Source organism: Myxocyprinus asiaticus, chromosome 20, assembly GCF_019703515.2.
Source record: "Myxocyprinus asiaticus isolate MX2 ecotype Aquarium Trade chromosome 20, UBuf_Myxa_2, whole genome shotgun sequence".
NCBI lineage: Eukaryota > Metazoa > Chordata > Actinopteri > Cypriniformes > Catostomidae > Myxocyprinus > Myxocyprinus asiaticus.
Window position 1 is genome coordinate 4,246,338 of NC_059363.1, and position 26,175 is coordinate 4,272,512.

The window sequence follows — 26,175 nt, forward strand, 5'->3', positions numbered from 1 at the left end:
GATTTCAGCATCTGTTAAAAAAGACTATATATATATATACACACACAGTATATGTATATCATATTTCAAAAGGATACATAATTGACTTTTTTTTAGATACTCTATGTCAGTAATATGCCTGTCAAATGTAACAAATCTGTGGCATATATATGTAAAAAGTTACTTTAACTCGTATTACTTATGAAAGAGAACATAAGTGGATCTACCTCAGGAATTGACTGGATAGACTCAACAAAGTTGTCAAGCGAGACCTCCCAGATTGCCAACTTCACTGAAATCACCCATGCAAAAAATGCAAACACCAACAAAGAATTTAAGAAGCAATGTTAACCCAGACAGAGACATTTAAATTGACTGGATAAACTCATACATCAGCCAACCTGAGAGAGACAAGGCATTAGAAAATGCAAACTTCTCCAGAACGACCTGTTCATAATCCAGCTCTCCATTAAACACAAAGTTTCCCCGATGGAGCTTTGAATTTCCCCTAAGTCCACAAAAAATACAAAATAAATAAATACAGTATGTATACACCAATCAGCCACAACATTAAAACCACCTGCCTAATATTGTGTAGATCCCTCTCATGCCGCCAAAACAGCGCCAACCCGCACTTCTCACCACAATTGTACAGAGTGGTTATCTGAGTTACCGTAGACTTTGTCAGTTCGAACCAGTCTGGCCATTCTCTGTTGACCTCTCTCATCAACAAGATGTTTCTGTCCACAGAACTGCCGCTCACTGGATGTTTTTTTATTTTTGGCACCATTCTGAGTAAATTCTAGAGAATCCCAGGAGATCAGCAGTTACAGAAATACTCAAACCAGCCAATACTCATGCCATGCTCCAAATCACTGAGATAACATTTTTTCCTCATTCTGATGGTTGATGTGAACATTATCTGAAGCTCCTGACTCCTTTCTACATGCTTTTATGCACTACACTGCTGCCACATGATTGGCTGATTAGATAATCGCATGAATGATTGTTGGTGACAGATGGGCTGGTTTGAGTATTACTGTGACTGCTGATCTCCTGGGATTTTCACACACAACAGTCTCTAGAATTTACTCAGAATGGTGCCAAAAACAAAAAACATCCAGTGGGCGGCAGTTCTGTGGACAGAAACGTCTTGTTGATGAGAGAGGTCAACAGAGAATGGCCAGACTGGTTCGAACTGACAAAGTCTACGGTAACTCAGATAACCACTCTGTACAATTGTAGTGAGAAGAACAGTATGCTGTTCTGAGATGCGGGTTGGCACTGTTTTGGTGGCACGAGGGGGACCAACACAATATTAGGCAGGTGGTTTTAATGTTGTGGCTGATTGGTGTATTTATATATATATATATATATATATATATATATATATATATATATATATATATGAAAATTAGTACCATCAGTAATAAATTACAGGAAACTTCAGGAAGCACATTACATGACTTCAACAGATTTTTTCATATGTTGCATTAAGAATATTAAGTTTTTTTTTTTAACTCACTCTCCTACTGAGTAATTGATCTCTTCATTCTCCCAGTGGACCAGAGCAACTTCATACGGTTGAATTTCATGCTGCTCCAGGATTCTCATCACAGTCTTTACCTGAGAATAAAAATGTGCAGGAGATATTGATACACCAGCAGAAACATTCAATTATGATATGTTGAGTGATTCATCAAAGAAACTTTAAGATTCTTCAGAAGGTTATGAGTATGACTGCTTCTTGAAAATTAATGGTAAACTGTTTAAAAAAAATCCATAATGAAAACTATGAAAAACTGAGGCTTGGGAAAGAATTTTACTTACAGTTTTCTCTTCAACATTCCAGAACACCACTGATCCTTCTCTAAGAAGCACATAAACCAGAAAATAATTACCAGTGCATCGAAACCAAAACCCAAAACTTCAAGTGACAAAATATTCATCCAATTTTTCAGCATACCTAAAGAAAAATATTGTGCCACTATCATTTGGTTTTGCCGCGTTCTCTGTTCCCATCACCAAAACATTAGAAGCATCTGAAATACAAAAAGACTTCAAATACTGTAAGACACTGTGTTTGCATCAAACCAGCATGCAGATGTCAACCCTAAAGAGTAAAGTAAAGTTGAAATAGAAAAGATGATGAAAATGACAGATGGACTGACCCCTGGGTAATTCTTTGATTTCAACAAAGCCGTGAGCGATGAGATCGTAGCAGAGTGTAGGTAAGTGGTACTGGTCCGCAGTTGCGTATGCGATGCATTGCATCATATCCTAAAAAGATGTAAATAAACACAAAATGTGTTGTCATCATCCTCTATTTTAGAAAAGGCATGTTGAAGTTAAACAGGCCAAGAAATTTCCTCTGGTGCTGTAATGATCACAAAGCTGATGTTTTCAAATTGTATTAACAGAAACTAGGAATAGCAAGATTTAAATAATTAACGTAATTAATTGTGTGATTCCAGAAGTATCAAGAATTGTATGTTCTTCAATAAAAACAGTTATTGTAAGGAATTATTTCAAATAAAAAAAATATGATGTCAGTTTACATGTTTTACATCTTGATTTATTTATGTGTTCTTCTAGCAAACCACCAAGTCAAACATTTTTTCCATACAATGAAAGTGAATGGCAGCTTTGGTATCTAACATTCTGCCTAACATCTTCTTTTGTGTTCCACAGAAGAAAGAAAGTTATATGAGTTTGGGATGTCATGAGACTTTTCATTTTTGATTGAACTATCCCTTTAAGTGCAACTTGGATGGCCAATAAACATGAATTCTGATTCGGAATAGAAGATATTTTCTGATCATATCATAACAACAGGACACACCTCCTCCTGGCTGGGCTGATTGGTTCGAGAAGGCTGTTTTGTTCTTGGTCCCTTCAAGGTTCTTTTGCCAGGCATGCCTCCTTGTTTCAGCACTGATTTGGTGGCAATGGTTGTGGACTGCAGCCTCATTTGTATGCTCCATGTTTTGAATTTCGTATGCAAGGGAATCTGCATTTTAGAGTTAAGCATAACTAGTCTTTGTAACTCTCCTCTTCGCAGTCTTGAGGAGTCTGTAAATCTGACATGGTGTAAACTAATGTGACAGTTTGTCTGGTTTTTATTCCAGCTTTGTGTAGAAGCACTGCATGCCAGCATGGAGCTGTTTATCCTGGTGACACAGTCTAATCCATAAAGTGTTCTGTGAGCAAATCCACAGGCTTGTGTCCTCTTCAAGGGTTGGTACAATCTCCATAGAGCCTTGAGAGACATGCCTACCTGTATGAATGACAGTTTCAGTGGTAAAATCAGTGTTAAATTATGTATATACATTGTTAGGCAATAATTCATTTATTAGCATTATATTTGGTATATTTAGTAGCATTATACGAACTGTTTGTGTATAGTCTGCATGTTGCATCCAACTGACCTTGAACAGCATGTCAACACTCACACTCAGTTTGCATTGGTCATGTCTTATCTAAATTATAATGTAAAATGAATGCATATACAAAGAGGCCAAATACGTGTTTACGTCATTCTGACCACCTGACATAAAGTCGATACAGTGTCAATTGTTCTGTTGATACTGCTATCAAAATGAGCAGCTCTTTGACTTACCCTGGGATTTAAATCATTCAAAAAAATGTGCACTATACAACAAACAGCATTAAAACGCTTTAATCTTCTACAGCGTACCTGCCGCGTAGCTTCCCGAGAAATATTAGAGCGTTCTGTGTTACAAACTGTTACTACATTCTCACATATTCACATAAAGTTTATTTGACAGTTCAAACAGCACGCAGAGGTCCGGTGTACTTCCTGTGTTTTGCGTTGACGTCACTACTGTAAAATTGCTCCGCCCCCTGCTGATACGTTCTCGTTTGAAGATAGAGGGTTATTTAGTACGCTTTCTGATAAAATTATATTATCATATTGGCGAAACATTTTATCCATAAATGCATATTTTCAAATCTCCCCCACTTTTTGTAGTATTTAATAATAAAGTAAAACAATTTACTGTCCTGATAAGAATGAAAAATTCATTTTTTAAATTATTATTATAAATTGTTGTAAAAACTTAATGTCCTTTGTTGATGGACTTTGTCTTATCTTTTTGTATTTTTATTATTATTATTATTTGTGTGTGTGTGTGTGTGTGTGTGTGTGTGTGTGTGCGCGCGCGCGCGCAGAGCATTCATTTGTTGTAATGAAGAAAGAAAAACGTTTCCTTTTAAGACATTTCCTGCTTCCATGTCTACTACTAGTCACTGTGTATCATATCCTTTGTGTTAAGATCCATAAAATGCTGACCCAACTTAAAAGTATTGTTCATCCAAAAATCAAAATTCTCTCATTATTTACTCACCCTCATGCCATCCCAGATTTTTTACTTTCTTTCTTCTGCTGAACACAAATGAAGATTTTTAGAATAATTTCTCAGCTCTGTAGGTCCATACAATGCAAGTAAACCAGCACTTTGAAGCTCCACAAAGCACATTAAGGCTGTATAAAAGTAATCCATATGAATCCAGTGGTTAAATTCATGTCTTCAGAAGCAGTATGATAGGTGTGTGTGAGAAACAGATCAATATTTAAGTCATTTACTATAAACCTCTTTCACTTCCACATCCGTCTCCTTTTGTTATTTGGCGATTCAGATTCTTCGCGCATATCTGCACCTACTGGGGCTGGTCAAAGGTGGAGATTTATAGTTAAAAAAGGACTTAAATATTGATCTGTTTCTCGCCCACACCTATCAGTGCTTCAGAATACATGGATTTAACCACTGGAGTCGTAAGGATTACTTTTATGCTGCCTTTATGTGCTTTCTGGAGCATCAAAGTTCTAGCCACCATTCACTTGCAATGTATGGGCTTACAGAGCTGAGATATTCTTCAAAAAATCTTCGTTTGTGTTCTGCAGAAGAAAGAAAGTAAAGAAAATCTGGGGTGGTATGAGGGTGAGTAAATGATGGGAGAATGTTCATTTCTGGGTGAACTGTTCCTTTAAGGGCTTGTCACAAAGCATGCCACTTGTTTGCAAACATTCTTAAATTAACACGCTCATGTTATCAGTTTGAAAAAAAAAGGACAAAAGTGGCATCTTTATTTTTTGTGTCTTTATTATTTATTATCATCACTGTATATACAGTATTTGCGTATTGTGTTTATAGCTTGTCTTCCAGCAATAAATATGCTTTCGTTGTTAATTCTAAGATAAATGTCCTCCAAAGTATTAATACAGTTGTTTTGCATTGTTTTTAATTCAGTCATAAAAGTCATGCCCACTTTTATTGCCATAAAAAAGATATAAAGATTAATTGTGAATGTTACTACTGCTGTAGACACAGCAGGTTCTATCCATCAGCATACAGGTTGATTGACAGTGTATTTGCAATGGACAACTCTGTAATCCAACAACACATTGGCATACTATAAACAATCCACAGCGACGGCCCGTGAGGAACTCGCCACCCTGCAAGCCAAATATTAGAGTCTGCCATCACAGGTCCATATTTCAGCTTCTCATAATATAGAGTAATATTGATGGCATATCTCACAAATGTTCTTTTTAAACGGTTTTCAGACGCCCAATCAAAGGTTGTGTCTCAAGAGGAGACTATAAATAATTTAAGGGATGCTACTGAGAGTCATAATGAGAAGGAGGCAAGACAGGAGTCTCTTCTGAGCGCTCTCAGAGAACACAACTACAACACAGAGCAAGAGATGCTTTCCATCACCTCCTCCAAAAGCATCATGGACATGAGAATACAGACACTGACAAAGGAGAACGAGGAGATGGGGGCGAGAGTGATGGAACTTGACATTAAGTCTAAGTGAGCATTTACACTATTTATACTAACATTTGACCTTTAGATCAAAAAGGTTTTTGAGATCATGAGAAATATACCGTGCAATGTCAGAAACACCTTCACATTTTTGCAGACAGCATTTAAGAGAATGCAACAAGGCAAAACAGGAAGCCACTGAGATCCAGAGGAGATCTGATGAGTTTATATCAACACTGGCAAGCAAAGTCTCCATAAATTTAGCAGGAAAGACAGATCCAACGGATTACATTGTGTTCATGGTGAGTGTGTTTCACATATGCTTTTTTACATTGCTTAAAGATTCTCCTGACTCTAACACATATCTCTATCATCAATAAAGTGGATGCATGCTGTAAGGACAGAGACAGACTGAAGAACTGCATTCATGCTCTAGAAGAACGTGTGAAATCCTATGAAGTGGAATGTAAAGCCAGTAGAGAAACAGTAAAGCGACTGGCAACTGATGTTGACCATCAGCAAACAATCTCAGCTAAATGAGCTAAACTCAGTCAGAACAAACAAATATCTAGACATGTTAACTTCATACAAATTCGGTAGGAAATGTGCTTAATTGTTCTGAGGAAGAAAAACAGTCACAATGCAGAAAATCTTTAAGCAAAAAATACTTTTTTTCTTTTTTCGCTTTTGATTTTGGAGTGAAAATTGCCTGGATGCATTTCCGTGAGATTCTCCTTTGAGCTAACAGCTCAGATCTACTTTTAACTTTTAAGTCACCATCCTAAACTTACAAATCTCTGCTGTTGTACCATGTTTCACCATGAACAATGGCATTGTAGTGTATTTCTTTTCAGGATTTGGATACTGTCTCCCTGAAGAAACTCAGTTTTGAAAGGGAGAACCAGGCCCTTAAAACCACTCTAGAGGAGACTGAACTGGCCCATTCATCAGCACAGCAGCGGTGCAGTCACTATGAGAATCTGTGCCAGGATCTCGACAATAAACTCAGCAGATACCAGAATGAAGCTCAGGTGTCTCACAGTCTCTATGACTCCTTCCTTAAAGAGGTGGAGTCTTTGCTTGATAATCTATCTTCTCAACCCACAGAGCAAATATTGAAGGCACTTACAGCCCTTTGTAGCCATGAAAAAGTGTAAGAAAGGTCATGTTTGCATTCTCTACTTCTTTAGTATGGATAGTACCAGCTCTTAAATATAATTAGATGAGACAAGTTTGAAGTACTGTAACTCTACTTGTAGAACATGGCACTAGAAACGCCAGGGTCATGGGTTCGATTCCCAGGGAACACTCAAACTGTTAAAAAAAATACCTTAAATGCACTTTAAGACGCTTTGGATAAAAGCATCTGCTAAATACATAAATGTAATTGAAGCCATTATGTCACATAAGCCTGTGATGAAGTGAATAACATTGATGATTTCATTACAATGGCACCTGTCAAGGGGTGGGATACGTATATTAGGCAGCAAGTGAACAGTCAGTTCTTGAATTTCATAAGTTGGATGCAGAAAAAATGGGCAAGTGTAAGGATCTGAGCAACTTTGACAAGGGCCATATTGTGATGGCTAGATGACTGGGTCAGAGCATTTCCAAAACGGCAGGTCTTATGGGGTGTTCCCAGTATGCAGTGGTTAGTATCTACCAAAAGTGGTCCAAGGAAGGAGAACCGGTGAACCGGCGACAGGGTCATGGGCACCCAAGGCTCATTGATGGCTTGGGGAGCGAAGGCTAGCCCGTCTGGTCTGATCCCACAGAAGAGCTACTGTAGCACAAATTGCTGAAAAACTTAATGCTGGCCATGATAGAAAGATGTCAGTACACACAGTGCATTGCAGCTTGCTGCGTATGGGGCTGTGAAGCCGCAGACCGGTCAGAATGCCCATGCTGACCCCTGTCCACTGTCGAAAGTGCCTACAATGGGCACTTGAGCGTCAGAACTGGACCATGGAGCAATGGAAGACGGTGGCCTGGTCTTACGAATCACATTTTCTTTTAGATCATGTGGACGGCCGGGTGCATGTGTGTCTTTTACCAGGGGAAGAGATGGCAGAAGGATGCACCATGGGAAGAAGGCAGGCCGGCAGAAGCAGTGTGATGCTCTGGGCAATGTTCTGCTGGGAAACCTTGGGTCCTGGCATTCATGTGGATGTTACTTTGACATGTACCACCTACCTAAATATTGTTGCAGACCACGTACACCCCTTCATGGCAACGGTATTCCCTGATGGCAGTGGCCTCTTTCAGCAGGATAATGCACCCTGCCACACTGCAGATTGTTCAGGAATGGTTAGAGGAACATGACAAAGAGTTCAAGGTGTTGCCCTGGCCTCCAAATTTACCTGATCTCAATCCGATTGAGCAACTATAGGATGTGCTGGACCAACAAGTCTGATCCATGGAGGCCCCACCTCGCAACTTACAGGACTAAAAGGACTTGTGGAGTCCATGCCTCAACGGGTGAGAACTGTTTGGCAGCACGAGGGGGACCTACATGATATTAGGCAGGTGGTTTTAATGTTGTGGCTGATCGATGTATATATTTATACAGTATATAAATATAAATAATAATAAAAACAAGAATAACAAATAATATAATTATTATAAGTTTATTATTATATTATTACTAATATTTAAAATGTGATTTTTAAATAAAAACGGTATTTTTTAAATTATTTTTATTATCAATAAATGTACTTAATCATTGAAAACTTTTAAATATTTAATATATTTAAATAACTACTGAATATAAATTATTTTTAATAATTTTCAATTAAAACAGGATTATTATTAATAATCGTTCTTAATTATGTAAAATTTCTTTTAAATCTTTTATCATATTGTCATTAGTGCTTGTCTTTTTTTACATTTATAGTTTATGGAATATTTGAAAAATACCCACTGAATATAAATCTTTTTTTTTTTTTTTTTTTAATAACTCCAAATCGTTTATCAAAATGTAATTTCTATAAAAACTGTATTGTTAAAATACTGTTGTTGCTGCCATTTTATAAACGCCAACTCAACAACTTGCCTAACATAACCAGCTTACCAAAGTAAAATCACTGTAAAGCATATCCTTGTGGCACTTGTGGCTAATTACTTCCTATTTACTACCTTGTTGTTGTTGTATTTGATCAACAACTGAATGTAAAGAACAGAAAGGGTATCAAAAGAGACAGAATTCAATGACAAATGGATTGCGTGGATCTCGTCTTTGGACACACATTACGCAAAAGGAGTCAAACCAAACTACCACTCTCACCACGTAGTGAAAGGATCTCGGTGCTACTTCTTCGCCACTATACCACTCAATCACTGGTGAGTGATATCTGAAAGTTTACCAACAAGCGACTAACCACAGACATTTTTTAGTCACATAGCGTGAAATTTGGTTGCATATGCGAGTGATTTACTCTCATTGTAGAGGGTTGCCATGGAATGAAAGATCGATATTGGGATTTAAGAATCAGTATTTAGCCTGTTCAAATAAAGATCATGATACATTGGAAAATCAATATTTTTACCCAGCCCTACAAAGCATTGCTGAGAGACAGCCTGACTTTCCGTGTTTCTTTTTTTTTTTTTTTTTTTTTTGTCGACTTTGCCAACTTTGTTGCGACTTTATTCTGTAACTGTTGTGAAAATAGAAAAAGTAACAAATAACTTTTGCGTGCCTGTCTGAAGATCATCCAAGCCAAATTTGGTTACAATTGGACATGATTTGTAGGAAAAATGGAAAAAGGGGTTAAGATATATATTAAAATATTGTGTCAATTATACAATTTAATTCACCTTGGAAGGAGAAGGAGAAGGAGAAAAAACAATTATTCTTTTAGGGCAAAGAGTTCAAAGGGTCTAAGCAAAAGAAAAGTAAAACCTTGTGCTGATGGTGGCACTATAGAGTTTGACTGGGTGACCCCAAAATTGGCAAGATGATGGGCTTGACCCATAAATCTCCTTTAAGCACTTATACCTGGAACCTGCAACCTTCATGTTAACAAACCAACTTCTAAATCATCAGGCCAACACAACCTTCCACATTGTTAACCCTTTCCATTGCAGTTGCTGGACTTCCACGCTGTGGTGTCTCAGATGTTGGGTGTTGATGGCACATCCTGCATCCCAAATTATGAAGTTCTCAGAAGGCTGGAGGTTTCCATCCATTCACACTGCTGTCACTGTACTGCTTCTCTACACCAGCATCACAAACCTCAGATGTGTGGAGTGCCAGTTTCTTTTCTTAATGTTGCACATCCTCTCGAGTTCAAACCAGAGGCCTTGCCAGAACCCTCCGCTGCAAACTCTGAGATCCAGGAAGCTCACTGTGCCAGTAAAGACACAAGATGCTAGTTTCTTGGGCTGTCATTTTAAGCATTATGGCATGACATACTGTATTTGCTTTTGGATGATATTTTAAAGTTGTTTGTTTCTGGTTTTTGTCCCACGTTGGAAGATAATTATGAATCACATTAAACATTATATTTATGGTCATTTGATATACAATTGAATTAAAAACATACTAATCAGCAGGTTTTGTGTATATCATACTGTATGTGTATTTTCATTGCAAAGGTTTCTCAAGCCTCAGCAAACTGTATAAACATACATATCCTTTTCTTTGATATCAGTAGTTAACATACAATAAAGTATATTCATGACACAGTTAACTTGATTATTATAGTAAGTTAGTCAAGATCAAAAATTAAAAATCAACAATGGCAATTCCAATAAAATGATTATTTTAAAACCAAAAGGATGACCACATGCCAAAAATACATATAAAAAAATAATTGCAATATAGAGTTCATAAATTTTTCTTTTCTCCATTTTTTTACAAGTTGTTCATTTGTTTCAAGCAATTCTGCACAATTCTCTCCAATAAAGTAAATCATTTCCATGATTTAAAAAGGTCTTTAAACCCGATCAACCGTTCAGTTCTTTCAACTGTACCAGTGTTGAGTTAATATCTAATGCTCTCCTAAAAAAAGACTCTTTTCCTTGTTTTTCAAATTTGGAAGAACATGTGTAGTACTAAAAATGACCTGTCTTACAGCATATCAAATTTTCAGTGCAATAGGCTTGTTTCTAACATCTACACAAGACTCGGTGATGTACTATAAAATCAGCAGCTGTATTTTGCTATACAAGGACACGATAATAATTCACTTTTCACTGCCAAACTACTCATTATGGCAGTTGTCAATTCCGAGTAACATGTTAGGCTCATATGGGTGGAGGCCCTTTGGTGTAGCTAAGCATGGGGTGGAAGGAGCGGGCAAAGTTGTTGAGTTGGGCACAGCTGTAGTCTTCTTCAGACGTAGGCATGAGGCAGGCCACGACCACCAGCAGCAGCAGGAGGAGCTGCAGGGGCAGTGCGGCCCAGAGGACGCGTTTCAGGAAGGTTTTGCACCAGGACAATGGTTCTTCCTTGTCAGAATGGGAGGAACCGGATCCAGCGGCGTTGCGAGACCTGCTCACACATACGACACAAGAGAGCACAAGAGAGTGGCAAGTGTTCAGATGCAAAATTTGGTAAAAAATAATTATGTTGGTAATTTTTCTATGTCTAAAACTGGCTAAAAAAGGGGATTTGTGTAGGCCTAGATTCACATGTTTCACAACTTCACAAGACATCTATAGCAAGCTACTAGCTTCTATTTTGACTGGTTTTATAAAAGATTATTTACACAGTGGCACCCAAAAGCTTTGAACACACCAGTGTATGAATGTAAAAATGTGTGAACGTCATTGCATTAGCTAACAAAATATCAAACCAAGTGAAAATTATGCTAGAGCTTTTCTCAAAACTAACTTCACTCTTTCTGATTCCTGGTTTCCGACTAATTTTCTTAATTCTTTTTCGATTCCGAAAAATGGGAGGCCAAGTTAAATCTTATAATAAACAGCACAATATAAAGCATTCTATACATTGTTTATGGTAGTATGAATGACAAAAGATCTTGATATTTTTTTTATAAGTCAATTCTAAAAAAAAATAAAAGTGGGTATATCTACATCCCAATGCGTGATACTGCAATCCCGTAGGAAGAATTTGAGCAGATGCGCCTGTATTCCGAACTGCAAATAATGTTAAAAGGGACCCACTTTATATTAGGTGTACTATATCTTTAAGTACTATGTACTGAAGCATTTTGATAAAATGTACTTATAGGGTCTGTTCCAAAACTTAGTGAGCTGCCTCACTGTCTACTGCCTACTTAGGCAGCTGTCTCCTTCCTAAGCGTACCGATTTGGAACGCTCTACATAGGCAGCAGCTCCGTGCATCATTCAAATAGCGCCCCTCACGCACAGCCCACGGGACACTTGACTCGCAACTTATTTCAATACAGGTGATGCAAGAGAAATGAAGCAATCCTCTAATGAGCCTAAATACAGCATAATTAAGATACCTACCTTTTGAAACAGCCTTCGTGTTTATGATGTCTTAAAATGCTGCCTCTGGACGATGCTCACTAGGTTTCGGAACAGACCCATTAAAAGTGTTGTTGAATTGTACTCAAAGTACCTGCATTTAATTACATCTGTAGCTAACCTGTTAACCTTAACCCAACCCTCACCCTAAACCTATCTCTACTCCTAAAGGCGGTCGCACACCGGACGAGAAGCGCCACGCCGCGTCGCGGCTAGGACATTGCACAGGTATCAAGCAAGGGGCACATCGATGCGATTCAGGTTGCAGACAGTACACACAAAAGTTACCAAGGTTTTTCCCTTCTTCAAGAATGAAGAACGCTTAAGTAAATAATCTATGTCCTTTGATAATGATTTGGGTTGAATTTAAAGAAAAATATACCAGTTGCGCTCCGTGGCGTGGCAGAAATTTGAGCAGCCTCCGGAGTCATGCTGGGCGCTGCCAACAGACGCATACCTTCATTGAAAACAGTTGTTTTGAATTTTAGAACGCGCCATGTCGTCCACTAGATGCATCCAGTGTGCAACCCCCTTAATCCTACCCGTACCTAAACCTCAGTGGCAGCAAATGTGAATCATGTGAACATTTTGAAGAAGAATATGTAGTTACATAATAAGTACATTTTATTGTATGTATTTTAATGTAAGTACATAGTCTTTAAAGACTCCTTATATAAAGTGGGACCGTTAAAATCATAATTTCACCTACTGTAAAATTGCCTGTTACCGCTTCTCAGTTGTTCTTGTTTAGAAAGAATATTTTTCTTAGTATGCATTTGTCATCTATGTTTTGTACACTAAAGGGGATTGCACACTGGACGCATCTGGCGGACGACATGGTGCATTCTAAAATACGAAACAATTGTTTTCTATGAATGCACGCATACTGCCACCGCCACTCGGCATCTGTCGGCGGCGCCCAGCTACGACTCCGGGGGCTTCTCACACTTCTGCCCTGCCACGGAACGCAACTCGCATATTTTCCATTAAATTCGACCCAAATCTTTATCAAAGGACATAGATTATTTACTCTAGTGTTGTTCATTCTTGAAGAAGGGAAAAACCTTGGTAACTTTTGTGTGTACTCTCTGCAACCTGAACTGCATTGACGTGCCCTGTGTTTGATACCTGTGCTGTGTCCTAGCCGCGCAGCTTCTCGTCCGGTGTGTGACTGCCCTAAGGGTCTGTTCCAAAAACTAGTGAGCTTCCTTCGAAGGCAGCATTTTAAGACATCATAGGCACGCTCCAGACTCGAAGGCTGTTCCAAAAGCTAGGTATCTTAATTATGCTGCCTCCTAAGCTATCTCCATGTGGCCGAATTCTACGATAGCATTATATACACAGTACATCCTTGCCTGGGTAGGCAATCCCAGAATGCACCGTTATGAGCTCAGAAAAAAATTAAATAATCCAAGAAGAAGTGAGATAAATATAGATTATAAATATACTTAGTATTGATAAAAGTGTTTAATATCATAGAAAACTGATTGTATTACCCAAAATGTGTTTGCTATGCATATTGATGCTCATTAGAGTATTGCGTCTTTCCTCTTGGATCACCTGTATTGAAATCCATAGCGACTGGAGTCTCCCATCCGATGCACGTGAGGAGCGCTTTTTGAATAATGCGAGCTGCCTATGTAGAGCGTTCCAAATCGCTCTCTTATGAGGCATCATTTCAGTAAGGATGCTGCCATAGCTGCCTATGTAGGAGACAGCAAGGCAACTCACTATGTTTTGGAACAGACCCTAAATAGTATGTCAAAACAATAGACTTTAGTTTGAGTTGGTGTAGTGTAGAACTCTGTTTCCCCGTCGGGATCTGTTTCCCCCCAGCAGATCTGTATGGGGGGAACAGTATCTGACTGTAACGTTCTCCGCTGTCAGAATGCGTTCCCCATGCACAAACCTAAGCCTAACCCTTCCCTACCCTAACCATAACCCCATACCCTATCGGGGCTAGGGGGAAACAGATTCCAACGGGGAACAATTTACCCAGGAGGGGTAATAGGCATAAGTAAGTACTTACTTTTTAAATCTGTCATTGAATTAGTGCCGTTAAGGCTTCTGCAATGTGTAGTTCCTAACAACATGTCATGCCCCTAAGCGGACTCCAAGCTATGGAGTTGAGTCAACTCTCGATTCACAACGCCTTGGAATCAAAGAATCAATTCTTTTCAAGTGGGTATAGCTGCAGGCCGGAGATCTCCAAATGGGGCGGAATCTCCAAAATAGGGCGTGGTTTCTCCAGAAGGGGCAGGGTTAATCCAAAAGGGGGTTGCACCAACTCCAAAAAGGGAACGACACTTCCACAGATGGTTAGGGTTAGGTAAAGGGCTCCCTATAACTTTGCTTGTGTTTGGAGCTCCGCCCCTTTTTGGAGCTCATTCTTTTCGGAATCAACTCCCAGCTCTAGGTTGCACCAGCCATGCTTGCATTTTACATTTACAATTATGCATTTGGCAGATGCTTTTATCCAAAGTGCATTCAAAGTATACATTTGATCAGTTTGTGTTTTGTGTGCTTAAGTTACAACTTTAACTAGTTACAGCGTAAATGGACACTTACACATTATAAAATACTTGAGCGTTGCACCATTAAACTTTTTTTTTTGCATGACAGACTTCGATCCTTTAGACATATATGTCATATATGTATATATACAGTATGACGAAGTTGACATTTACACCCGTTTAAATTTATGAGAGAGAAAATAATGTAAAAATAGACTTCTTAGAAACTATTCAGCAAGAAACTGATCTAAATGGTGCACTTTCCAGTATATGTCGCCCGGTGCATGTAAAGTTACGAAATATCCAACACATACAAATGTAAATATTTCCAATCTGTTTTTTTGTTTGTTTTTTTTTTAAGAATTTATTAATTGCACCTAATAAATCTTACATTTCCCGAATATTTTTATTTACATTTTTAAATATACTATTTAACAGTTGACAGTTACATGAGGAAAAAAATGGTTTGAACAACCATAACAAGATAAAACAAAAATTTTAAGGCTACTTCCTGAATCAATGCTAAACTATTGTTTTATCATTTAAAACCTAACAAACTTTTTGTGTGTGTGTGTGTGTGTGTGAAAAGTTATACTAGAAAAGTGCGACTGTGCTATCTTTCTTTAAAATGAATCCCGCTTGGCTTGTTATTTTATCTAAAGCAATGGCATTCGTACATTTTAGGGGCCACTGTATGTTTTCATATATTTCTGTACTGAATAATTTCTCCATGCACCTTGCTGTTCCTTTATCTTGATCATTCTGTTGTACATCTTTATCTCTGTCTAACACTGTTACATAACATCTGGGAACACATTAGCCATCCAAAGCTTGACACAAATAGAGTTAGCTTGAAGTCTTTAGCAGCATTTGAGAGCAACAGGGCCATTTCCAAAGAGAATGCCTTCTTATATGCAGTATATGTCTTTTTGTTAAAGAGTTCCTGCCAACAGGAAAAAGCATAGCTTGACAAAGTTTTCAGTTAAGTGGCGATTGTAGGGTAATTCCTTTTCCTTAACATCTAGGTTTGGCTGGTGTGGCCAAGTGGTTAAAGCTCTGGGCTGAAAACCAAAATGTTGAAGGTTTGAATCTCACATTCACAAGAGAAAACCTTCTCCCCAATCCAACAAGAGCATTTATGAAAACGAATCTGCAAAAATGGAAAATGGTTTGTTTCGAAATAATCATATTGACGTCACAACCATGACCTTCCATGTTTACAGAACTATGTCCATTCAGTCTTCAGCAACTTGGTGGGAGGCGCAACTCATTTTGCATGTGAAGAGGTAAGCCAATCAATACAGTGTCATTTACATACAGAATTCTTAAAGGTTCAGTAGCCTGTTTAATAAGGGTCAGAGAGAGGGTGGAAAACTTAAACTTAAGAAAACCTTAATATTATAAGTGCACAAAATCTAGAATATTACTTCTTTAAAAGTATCCTGAGTCTCTGTAAAGGACAATGATGGATGTTCAATACTCATGTTTTACTTCTGTCGTCAAACTGCATGAACGGAAGATTGGAGGGGGGAGATGATTGATTAGTCAAAAGAGCAGATGTGGCAAACAAAAGAAAAAAGAGAAAGACACTTTTGCCAAGATTGTTCATTGCAGACGCTTGCTGGATACATGGACAAGAAAAATGAATTGCTCAGCAACAAGCAGTCTAGCAGAAATATTTTTAGCCGAGTATGTTAGGCGAAGATATATATATAAAAAGCATGTTTTTAGAAAGTGCTGTGAGGCAGCCATTCTGAAACCACATTCTGGAGTCGTACACTTCTGCCTGGTGCATGGGCTCCCGTTTGAAGTGTCTATCTCAGCTCCCTAACCTGAGCAGTGTCTAGAATCACAGAAGATGATGGAAGTCATCAACATGAGCCTTTAAGATTTGCCCATCAGCAGGATTTCATTGGCTTTCGCATTGTTTCATGCATTTATGACATGCTGTGCCAATACTGGGAAACTGCAAGGGTGGTCTGTCAGGCTTATACACTGCAAAAAAAGCTTGTTTTTAAATCACTATTTGGTCTTGTTTACCAGTAAGAATTTCTCAACATCCTTAAAACAAGATAAATTAACTTGAGAAGTAAAACTGCATAAGACATTAAGACTAGTTTGGAGAGAATAGATATTGAATTACGTTTATTTCTTATTTTCTTATTCTTAAAAAAAGATGCAATGACAGTGAATGGTGACTAAGTTTAACATTCTGCCTAACATCTCTTTTAGTGTTGCACAGAAGTCTAACAGGTTTGGAACAGCATGAGTCTGAATTATTAATGACAGAATTGTCATTTTTTTGGGGTGAACTAACCCTTTAATTCAAGATATATTCTCTTAAGGCAAGTATTAATATCCTATGCAATTTTGCTTCTCAGGCAAATATATCTTGTTTTAAGGATATTTAAAAAAAAAAAAAAAACTGATTAAAACAGCAATTTTTGCTTAGCAAGACACTCTCCACTTTAACAAGAGAGACATTCGGGGGTCATCCCAGACTTATGGGCGCTTGATGCCTGCAGTCAGGCCATGAGCTGAGTTCCATTATCTTCAGAGTGTTCTAGAAGCCAGGAGAGATGTACCTGTGAAGTGGACTGCTCACAGACTCTCCGGGCTGCGACAGACTACTTTTGCCCCGTGGCTGTTTGCAATGAACAGGGGGGTAAAAGAAAGAAAGAATGTTTCAGTCCAGGCAAATAAATACAAAGCTACTGATGAAAGAAACCCAACAAAATCAAATGAGGGGGGGGGCAGCATCCCTGTGGAGACAAAGAAACTGGTTCTTCATGGCACATTTCTCATAAAAACGACTTCTATTTTGCCATGTACACACTGCAGTTAAATATGGTTGTCACTTTTCTTTTGAGTGTTTAATCTAGTTCTATACACACAGAATTCACTCCTGAAAAAAAAAAATTCAGGTAGTGACAACTGAATATACAGTTGAATTCAGAAGTTTACATATACTTAGAAGTCATTAAAACTCATTTTTTAATCACTCCACAGATTTCATATTAGCAAACTATAGTTTTGGCAAGTCATTTAGGACATCTACTTTGTGCATGACACAAGTAATTTTTCCAACAATTGTTTACAGACAGATTGTTTCACTTTTAATTGACTATATCACAATTCCAGTGGGTCAGAAGTTTACATACACTAAGTTAACTGTGCCTTTAAGCAGCTTGGAAAATTCCAGAAAATGATGTCAAGCCTTCAGACAATTAGCTTCTGATAGGAGGTGAACTGAATTGGAGGTGTACCTGTGGATGTATTTTAAGGCCTACCTTCAAACTCAGTGCCTCTTTCTTTGACATCATGGGAAAAATCAAAAGAAATCAGCCAAGACCTCAGAAAATAAACTGTGGACCTCCGCAAGTCTAGTTCATCCTTGGGAGCAATTTTCAAACGCCTGAAGGTACCACGTTCATCTGTACAAGCAATAGTACGCAAGTATAAACACCATGGGACCACACAGTCATCATACCATTCAGGAAAGAGACACATTCTGTCTCCTAGAGATGAATGTAGTTTGGTGCAAAAAGTGCAAATCGATCCCAGAACAACAGCAAATGACCTTGTGAAGATGCTGGAGGAAACAGGTAGACAAGTATCTATATCCACAGTAAAATGAGCCCTATATCGAAATAACCTGAAAGGCTGCTCAGCCACTGCTCCAAAACCACCATAAAAAAGCCAGACTACAGTTTGCAAGTGCACATGGGGACAAAGATCTTACTTTTTGGAGAAATGTCCTCTGGTCTGATGAGACAAAAATTGAACTGTTTGGCCATAATGACCATCGTTATGTTTGGAGAAAAAAGGGTGAGGCTTGCAAGCCGAAGAACACCATACCAACCGTGAAGCATGGGGGTGGCAGCATCATGTTGTGGGGGTGCTTTGCTGCAGGAGGGACTGGTGCACTTCACAAAATAGATGGCATCATGAGGAAGGAAAATTATGTGGATATACTGAAGCAACATCTCAAGACATCAGCCATGAAGTTAAAGCTCAATGACCCCTAGCATAATTCCAAAGTTGTGGCAAAATGGCTCAAGGACAACAAAGTCAAGGTATTGGAGTGGCCATCACAAAGCCCTGACCTCAATCCGAATTCGTGGGCAGAACTGAAAAAGCGTGTGCAAGCATGTAGGCCTACAAACCTGACTCAGTTACACCAGTTCTGTCTGGAGGAATGGGCCAAAATTCCTGAAACTTATTGTGAGAAGCTTGTGGAGGGCTACCCAAAATATTTTACCCAAGTTAAACAATTTAAAGGCAATGCTACCAAATATTAACAAAGTGTATGTAAACTTCTGACCCACTGGGAATGTGATGAAAGAAATAAAAGCTGAAATAAATAATTCTCTCTACTATTATTCTGACATTTCACATTCTTAAAATAAAGTAGTGATCCTAACTGCCAGGGAATGTTTTCTATGATTAAATGTCAGGAATTGTGAATTGTGAGTTTTTTTTATTTGGCTAAGGTGTATGTACATTTCTTACTTCAACTGTACATCAAATCTGTATCGTGTGTATGGAACCATAGTCCCATCAAGGGATCTATTAACATTTAAAAATGTTCATACTTTTAAAAAAGTAGTAAGGACTCTGGAAGAAGTTTTAAGCTAATTCCAAACACATTTCTTCTATCATTATAATTGAATTAAAAAAAAACCTGTCAAGAACATGTGCGGGTCATTTTTTTTTACCCCAAAATAAAAAATAAAACACGCACGCATTGTGACATTATTTTCAAAACAATTCAGCATATTTTACCCACAATTCTCATTAATGTAATGCAATAGAAAAAAAGTATTTATATTGTACATCATGGAAGTACAAAGAAGTACTGTTTTACAGTAATGGGAATAAAACAAAACAAAACAAAATTACTGCATAATTGTCTTATAAAATATTGTCACAATTAAAAAAAAAAGATCTTAATGGTCCAAAAATGGTAAATATAATTAATAATTTTTTTCTTTGATTTTTGGAGTGAAAAGTGACCTGGACATGTTTTCATGAGTATTCTTTTTCACAGAACCAGTTTTCCATGAAGACTGCATTGTGGGGATCTAGAATAAGTATGAATGGAGGGAGAAATGAGTAGAGGAACCAAATAAGCCAGAATTTAGGGGTGTGGAACAGGCGAGAAAAGAAAATATATATTTTTTAAAGGATGTAAAATGAATTTGCATCAATCAACAGGTTGTGAAAACAAAACAGGGATAAATTACTCCAGAACTGATTAGGCTCCTCTGTCTGAGAAAAGCATGCTGGGAAGTGGTCCTGAGTTTTGGAGGAACTCTGAGCAAAAATACTAAAGGTGCCAAGTGTACTTTAGGGGGGGCCAAGATCCAGGGACATTAAGGGCACAAGTGTCAAACTGTTGTCTAAATGTGACAAGCAAACACTTCAGTCTCTGAAGGACACCACAAAACATGAGTATAACATGTTACCGATCGCTGGCGACTGGGAGTGCTGCGTCCAGACACAGGGCTCACGGAACTAGATGTATCCATCTCATCAGCAGATGACCAAGATGACAGATCCTGAAGAGTTTGTGTTTGTGTTGGAGAAAGAGAGAGTATGAGGGATAGAAACATAAAATGGATAATCTTGCATTACTGTTTTCGTTAACACACTTCCGTAATCAAGGGAGTGATAGAGTTACCTTCAAAAGTTTGTGCCACAAAACCGTATGCGTTATTATTAAGGTCAGTTGCTACAAATACATAAACTTTAACTTTCTTGCTCAGTAATATTATTTTTAAACTGTTGCTCCGCCATGACAATAGATGACTTACGTACCATAGTAGTAGACAGTTCAGACGATGTTGACTATAGCGCCCCTTGTGGCAACGTTGATAATGCAACATGCACCTGCGTTGTGTTTTGAATCGCAGGCTGACACATTTTGGAATGCAACAAAACACGAAATCGATCTTGCGTAGCTAGAAGTGTCTGCGTATACATACTTAGGTACAGTATGTTTCGAGCCCAAGATTAGAGCTGCAAAATATTATTTTAACTTCTAGATGCATTGCATGATTTTAAATGATTTTATTCAGTTTTAATCAGTGTTTTTTGGGGGTGTTCATACAGGATGCATTTTGCTTTCCATGTGAACTATTCTTGAATATTTGGAATATGTATACATGGAGCAGACAGACGTCACTGGCTCTTGACGTGTCAAATGAAAAATAGTTCAAATTTTTACGCAGTGTAGCACATAAATGTAGGTCAATGGCGTGATGCTCTTTTTTTGTCTGGGTCTATCAAGTTTTTAAAAAATAAATAAAAACTGCAATTTACACAAGACAATTACTTGAATACTTCTCTTTTATGATGAACATGTTTTCAAATACTGAGTTCAAAGTCATTTTTATATTTTTTCTCTAAAAGTCAAAAACGTCAAAAATGAACAAGATATATTTAGTTCTGTTCCCACCCAAAAGCGATTGGATCCCTTCAGAAGACATGGATTAAACCACTGGAGGCTTATGGATTACCTTTATGTTACCTTTATGTCCTTTTTGGAGCTTGAGATTTTGGTCACCATTCACTTGCATTGTATGAACAAACAGACATATCTCCATTAAATATCTCTGTGTTCCGCAGAAGAAATAAAGTCACACAAGTTTGAGATGACATAACGGTGAGTAAAAGATTAAGAAAGTAATAGAGTAAAACAATAAGATAAAAATGTTGGGGAGAACTATTCCTTTAAACTAGATTTAAAAAAAACAAATCTCAATTTTAATCACCTCGGACAACCTTAATGGTCAATAACCCATGTACGACTTGAAACAATGGCCCAATCAGAAGATGATGGGGGTGGGACAAGCATCTCGAGTGTATCAAGTGTTTACGGTAGGAGGCTTTTATTGTATTGCTGTCCTGAATTTTACAACAATGATACATCAACATTTTAATGGAGAATCTCAGGTGAGTAATACACAGCCATTGTGCACTTCCACTGTGCTACTTCTAGCTGTTTTTAAATGCATCATGTGTGTACGCTCCTTTAAATCAGCTGATCACAGAACCAAAACACGTTCATGCAGTGAACGTGAACAGTCAAGACTGTTCTGCTGTGTAGTTGGCGGTCAATCACAAACCTGTTGACTGCTGGTGATGTCCAGGGTCTTCTGCAACTCTCTAATGTCTCGATTGACCTCCTTCAGCAGCAGTTTGAGACGGTTCCCGATGATATGCACCTTCTCTTTGGCTTCCAGACAGTCACTGCCCTCTGAGTGGACCAGCAGCTGTAGGGACATGTCCTGCAGGGACGCCACCTTCAACTGGGAGTCCAGCAACTCCAGACGGATTTGCTGTTGAGATGGAAAAGACAAACATGAAGAACCGAACTTTATTCATTAAAACACCTCCAAGTTCTATGGGTTTGGAATGAGAGTGAGTAAATTATGACAGAATGTAAATTTTGGCGGGCATTCCTTTTATCAAAACAAGACAAGTACAAATCAAGCTGTGTAAAAAGAATAAGAGAAGTGGTTTACCAAAAGTGTTTTGTGATGCTCCTGTAAGGTATCGCTGTCCTGAGTGTGGTCAATAGGGACGATCTCATTTCTTCTCCGGTCAATATTCTCCAGCCACAGGAGGAGACCATGACTCATCTCATGGAAATCCTGACATTAGGAAAAACAAGAATGCCATCAGATGCCACCTTCATAAATACTCTGATATTCATAAATGCCTCTTATTAAAGAGAAAGCCAAAAAGAAGACACAAGACTTTTTAAGAAAGTAAAAGTGAAAGACTTAATTTCCATAGAAGATCTCTCAACCCTTATTCGTATTACATATAGCAACCTCCCTATTCCGTTTGAACACTGAATGTTATGGTGCGTCTTGCCTGGCACTGCATCAGAGCTTCCTGTAGAGCGTTTCTCCACTCATCCAGACAGCTGCTCAGATGTTCCCAGCGATTGTTCATCTCCTTCAGTCGTCGCTGCAGGTCTCGTGCCTCCTCGCTGTCTGACTGCACAAACTCACCGCTGCACAGGTTTATGGACAGCACGAAGGCCTTACGCTTATCCAGAGCTTTCTGCAGCTCCTAAACAGAGTTACATGTGCACAGAAATGTGCAGAGTCAATGCCAAAACACAGTAATGAAGTAGTGAACAAGTGAACCTATTAAACAAATGGAAATACAGTACGTAACAAACTGGACAATAAACAAACATTGCACTGTATGTGAGTTACATGTAAACTTTGCATTTGGTTATGAACATTTACTGTATATTTAACTACTAGGCTAAACCAATTCATGCAGAACAGCGCTTAATACATGATTTTAAAACCAAGTTGAAAACGCACTTTTTCTCCCTGTCCTTTAACTAACCTTAGAATTTGTATTTTGTATTTTGTGTCTTTTGAATCTTATTTTATTGTATGTTTCTCTTTGTGTTAATCAGCTGCTGTACAGAACATTGGTCAACACTTGTTGTTTTAATTGTGCTTTATAAATCAACTTTAAAAATTTAATTGAATTAATAGCAGTGGGAAATCTGATTCATTTTAATGAATTAGTTCATTTGAATCTGTGAACAGGTTCAAATAAACTGATGCATTAAAATGTCACTGATTTGTTAAAGACATGACTATATACACAATTTACATTCACACACACAGTATATATATATATATATATATATATATATATATATATATATCTCCACAGTATTTATTTATTTATTTATTTTTAGTATTTAGTAGTATTACATTTTTGTAATAAAATCTCAATAGTAAAAATATATTTAATCTTTTTTTTGGGGGGGGGGGGGGGGGGGTTAAATACTGCAGTTTAACAATATGTTGTTCATAGAGGTACACAATATATCGGTTTTATCGAATAATTGTTGCCCACAGTAGTTTGGAGTGGAGTGGCGTAGTGGACTAAAGCACTGAACTGGTAAGCAGAAGGTTGCTGGTTCAATCCCCACCGCCACCACCATAGTGTCCTTGAGCAAGGCACTTAACTCCAGGTTGCTCCAGGGGGATTGTCCCTGTAATAAGGGCACTGGAAGTTGCTTTGGATAAAAGCATCTGCCAAATATGTAAATGTAGTTTTTGTGACTATTGGTTATAGTCAAAAATCAATGCCGATAGTTGCCGATCTTTTTCATTGCGTCACCAACTTCATATCTTGTGAAAAAATAAATAAATAAATAAATAAATATTTATGTGAAATATAGTGTGTGTGTGTGTGTGTGTGTGTATATATATATATATATATATATATATATATATATATATATATATATACACACACACATACACACTCACTTAATCTGGAATATACAGTATATAGAGTATAAAAAGCTTAATTTTGTAAATATTTCATTTCAAAATAAGTGTCCCGATATAATTAAGTGTATTTCAGGCTTGTTTATGCTTAAGTTATGCACCATGTTATGCACCAAATCTTCATATCATTCTGGTTATTATTGGGATGTAGGTTGCAGAATAAACTGCATCTGGGATGTCATTCATTGTGTACTCCTGTAGCCTCTATGTCTGTGCCTGTCATAGTAAGGAAAGGCAAAACATTTTTTTAAACATTCTATATATCGCTTTTAAAAACTATCGGCCATTTAATCGGTTATCAGCTTTTTCCACCAACTTAGTAATCGTTATCGGCAAAATCCACTATCGGTTGACCTCTAGTTGTAGATTACTTACACAGATCAAATGTTGTGTTGTTTATACTATAGTTACACTTCTACACTTTATACTGTAGGTGCGTCACTCACATCTACAGTTTCACTTCCAAAGTTCTCTCAAGCACTTTGTGAATGGGTTGAACAGATTCATATATATAAAAAAAAAAAAACTATTTCAAAAGAGTGATTAATACACCAATCGGACATCATTAGTTCTCATTTTTTACCTTTAGTTTCCTAATTCGTTGCTCAATGGTCTGTATGTCGGTGCTGAGGTCCAGTCCTCGCTGCTGCTCCAGTTCTTCCTCAGTCTGGTCCAGCCAGCTGCAGATGCTGTTCAGATCCGAGTTAAACTGCTGCCACTGCTGGAGGTTTTGCTTCATGCGCAGCTCTTTACTGAGAGCCTGAGCCTGCAGCAGCTCCCAGCGCTCTATCACACCTGCACGACACCAGTGACAACATTCAGACATGCCTCCATTCGGCTCAATTAGAAAACAGTGAAAAATTATTTCTTTGTGGCACAGTGTAGTTACGGTCATAAGGCTTCGTACCCGATGTCTGGGACTCTGAGCTGTTGGGGTCGACGAAACCAGATATCTTGTCCTCCTCATCTTTCAGCTCAAATCCCACTCGCTTTACCGCGTCTATACTGCCATGACACTCTTCGAGCAGACGCATCTGAAAGAATAAAAAATTTAAAATATGAATGAGTATTATTCTTCACATACTACCAGCAGGTCTGTGGGGACAACCTGAAAATGGTGGAATACACATTTGGGTACATCGGGGCTAAAGGCACCCCTTAAGGAAATTTTGCTTTTTTCTGGTCACAAAATGTATCAAGGACAAACAAATTGATTTATTTTTATTAAACATTGATGGGGCAACATAATTTGTGTGAAAAGAAATAATAGTGGAAGGTTGTTTCAATTAAAATTCAGATTTTTAGAAAAGGTGGTGAGGGAGCCTTTTACCCCACACTTGGGTTAAAAGGCCTCTAAGGGGTTTAAAGTGATATTGTATAGATATAGAGGCAATAGTTATAGTGCAAAATTTGTCAACTGATGCAAATAATTTTGTTGCTTTTTTTGAGTAACTAATTAAGACGATGCACTCAAAATAACTACTTCAGAAAAAGTCCACCATTTCCTGTTAATTTCAAACACTTTTGGCATCTCAAGTATTCTCTAAACAAATTAATCTCCATTATGATTGGATGAGTCAATGTGAGCCCACTTTGAACATTTTTCATAACAAATGTATTCACCCCAGTTTAAAAAACAACAACAATGTGTTTTATAGGGGTCTTTAGCCCCAAATACTATCCATTCATTTATTGGACAGTTATTGAAAAATGTTTGATTTAATGACCTTAAACAAAACTGAAAAATAATTTTGTCTAAAAGGAAATGTTAATTTCAGGGATTTTCATTAGCTACATAAATTTGCAACATTTCAAAAAATATAAAAAAATTAGATCAAATTGCCTCAAAATCAACCTTTAGACATTACACGCAAAGACTTCATGGATCAGGAACATTTTGTAGTATATAGCGACAAACAAGTGTTTATGAAAGTAATGTGGTAGTTTCTAAAAGTGTAAGACATCGGGCTGGGTATTGATACATATTTTCCGATTCGATTACGATTCACAAGCTCTCGATTCGAATAGATTCAGGTTTCGATCCGATTCAATATCGATTCATATGGGTGTATTTCAGTTATTATGTCCATTTTGCTTACAAA

At 37.7% G+C, this 26,175-nt stretch overlaps 3 protein-coding genes across 14 annotated transcripts in view; 1 reads left to right on the forward strand and 2 right to left on the reverse strand.

Moving 5' to 3' along the window:
• The window catches only part of rmnd1 (required for meiotic nuclear division 1 homolog), a 4,917-nt gene extending 1,103 nt beyond the window's left edge, over nt 1-3,814 (reverse strand). The window contains exons 1-9 of one of the 4 annotated variants that reach the window (XM_051647307.1): nt 3,677-3,814; nt 2,822-3,256; nt 2,151-2,259; nt 1,946-2,021; nt 1,810-1,849; nt 1,505-1,605; nt 381-487; nt 207-271; nt 1-11 (exon numbers count right to left, since the gene is read on the reverse strand). The exon at nt 1-11 is cut by the window's left edge and continues 66 nt beyond it. In XM_051647307.1, the coding sequence (XP_051503267.1) occupies nt 1-11; nt 207-271; nt 381-487; nt 1,505-1,605; nt 1,810-1,849; nt 1,946-2,021; nt 2,151-2,259; nt 2,822-3,250 (938 nt within the window). In that variant the 5' untranslated portion in view covers nt 3,251-3,256; nt 3,677-3,814. The other 3 variants (XM_051647308.1, XM_051647305.1, XM_051647306.1) reach the window with 3 other exon arrangements.
• A 1,562-nt stretch (nt 3,815-5,376) lies between these two features.
• Nucleotides 5,377-6,925, forward strand: ccdc170 (coiled-coil domain containing 170). Its single transcript, XM_051645993.1, is given in 6 exon segments — nt 5,377-5,403; nt 5,405-5,489; nt 5,561-5,816; nt 5,926-6,074; nt 6,151-6,344; nt 6,623-6,925. Coding segments are annotated over 6 exon segments (1,014 nt in total).
• A 3,395-nt stretch (nt 6,926-10,320) lies between these two features.
• syne1b (spectrin repeat containing, nuclear envelope 1b) overlaps nt 10,321-26,175 on the reverse strand; it is a 178,025-nt gene continuing 162,170 nt past the window's right edge. For 7 of the 9 annotated variants that reach the window (XM_051647295.1, XM_051647294.1, XM_051647299.1 and 4 more), the window contains 8 exons: nt 24,981-25,107; nt 24,657-24,868; nt 22,620-22,820; nt 22,265-22,393; nt 21,866-22,078; nt 20,204-20,296; nt 17,321-17,379; nt 10,321-11,259 (listed from right to left, as the gene is read on the reverse strand). In XM_051647295.1, the coding sequence (XP_051503255.1) occupies nt 11,013-11,259; nt 17,321-17,379; nt 20,204-20,296; nt 21,866-22,078; nt 22,265-22,393; nt 22,620-22,820; nt 24,657-24,868; nt 24,981-25,107 (1,281 nt within the window). In that variant the 3' untranslated portion in view covers nt 10,321-11,012. The remainder of the gene's footprint in view (nt 11,260-17,320; nt 17,380-20,203; nt 20,297-21,865; nt 22,079-22,264; nt 22,394-22,619; nt 22,821-24,656; nt 24,869-24,980; nt 25,108-26,175) is intronic. The other 2 variants (XM_051647296.1, XM_051647297.1) reach the window with 1 other exon arrangement.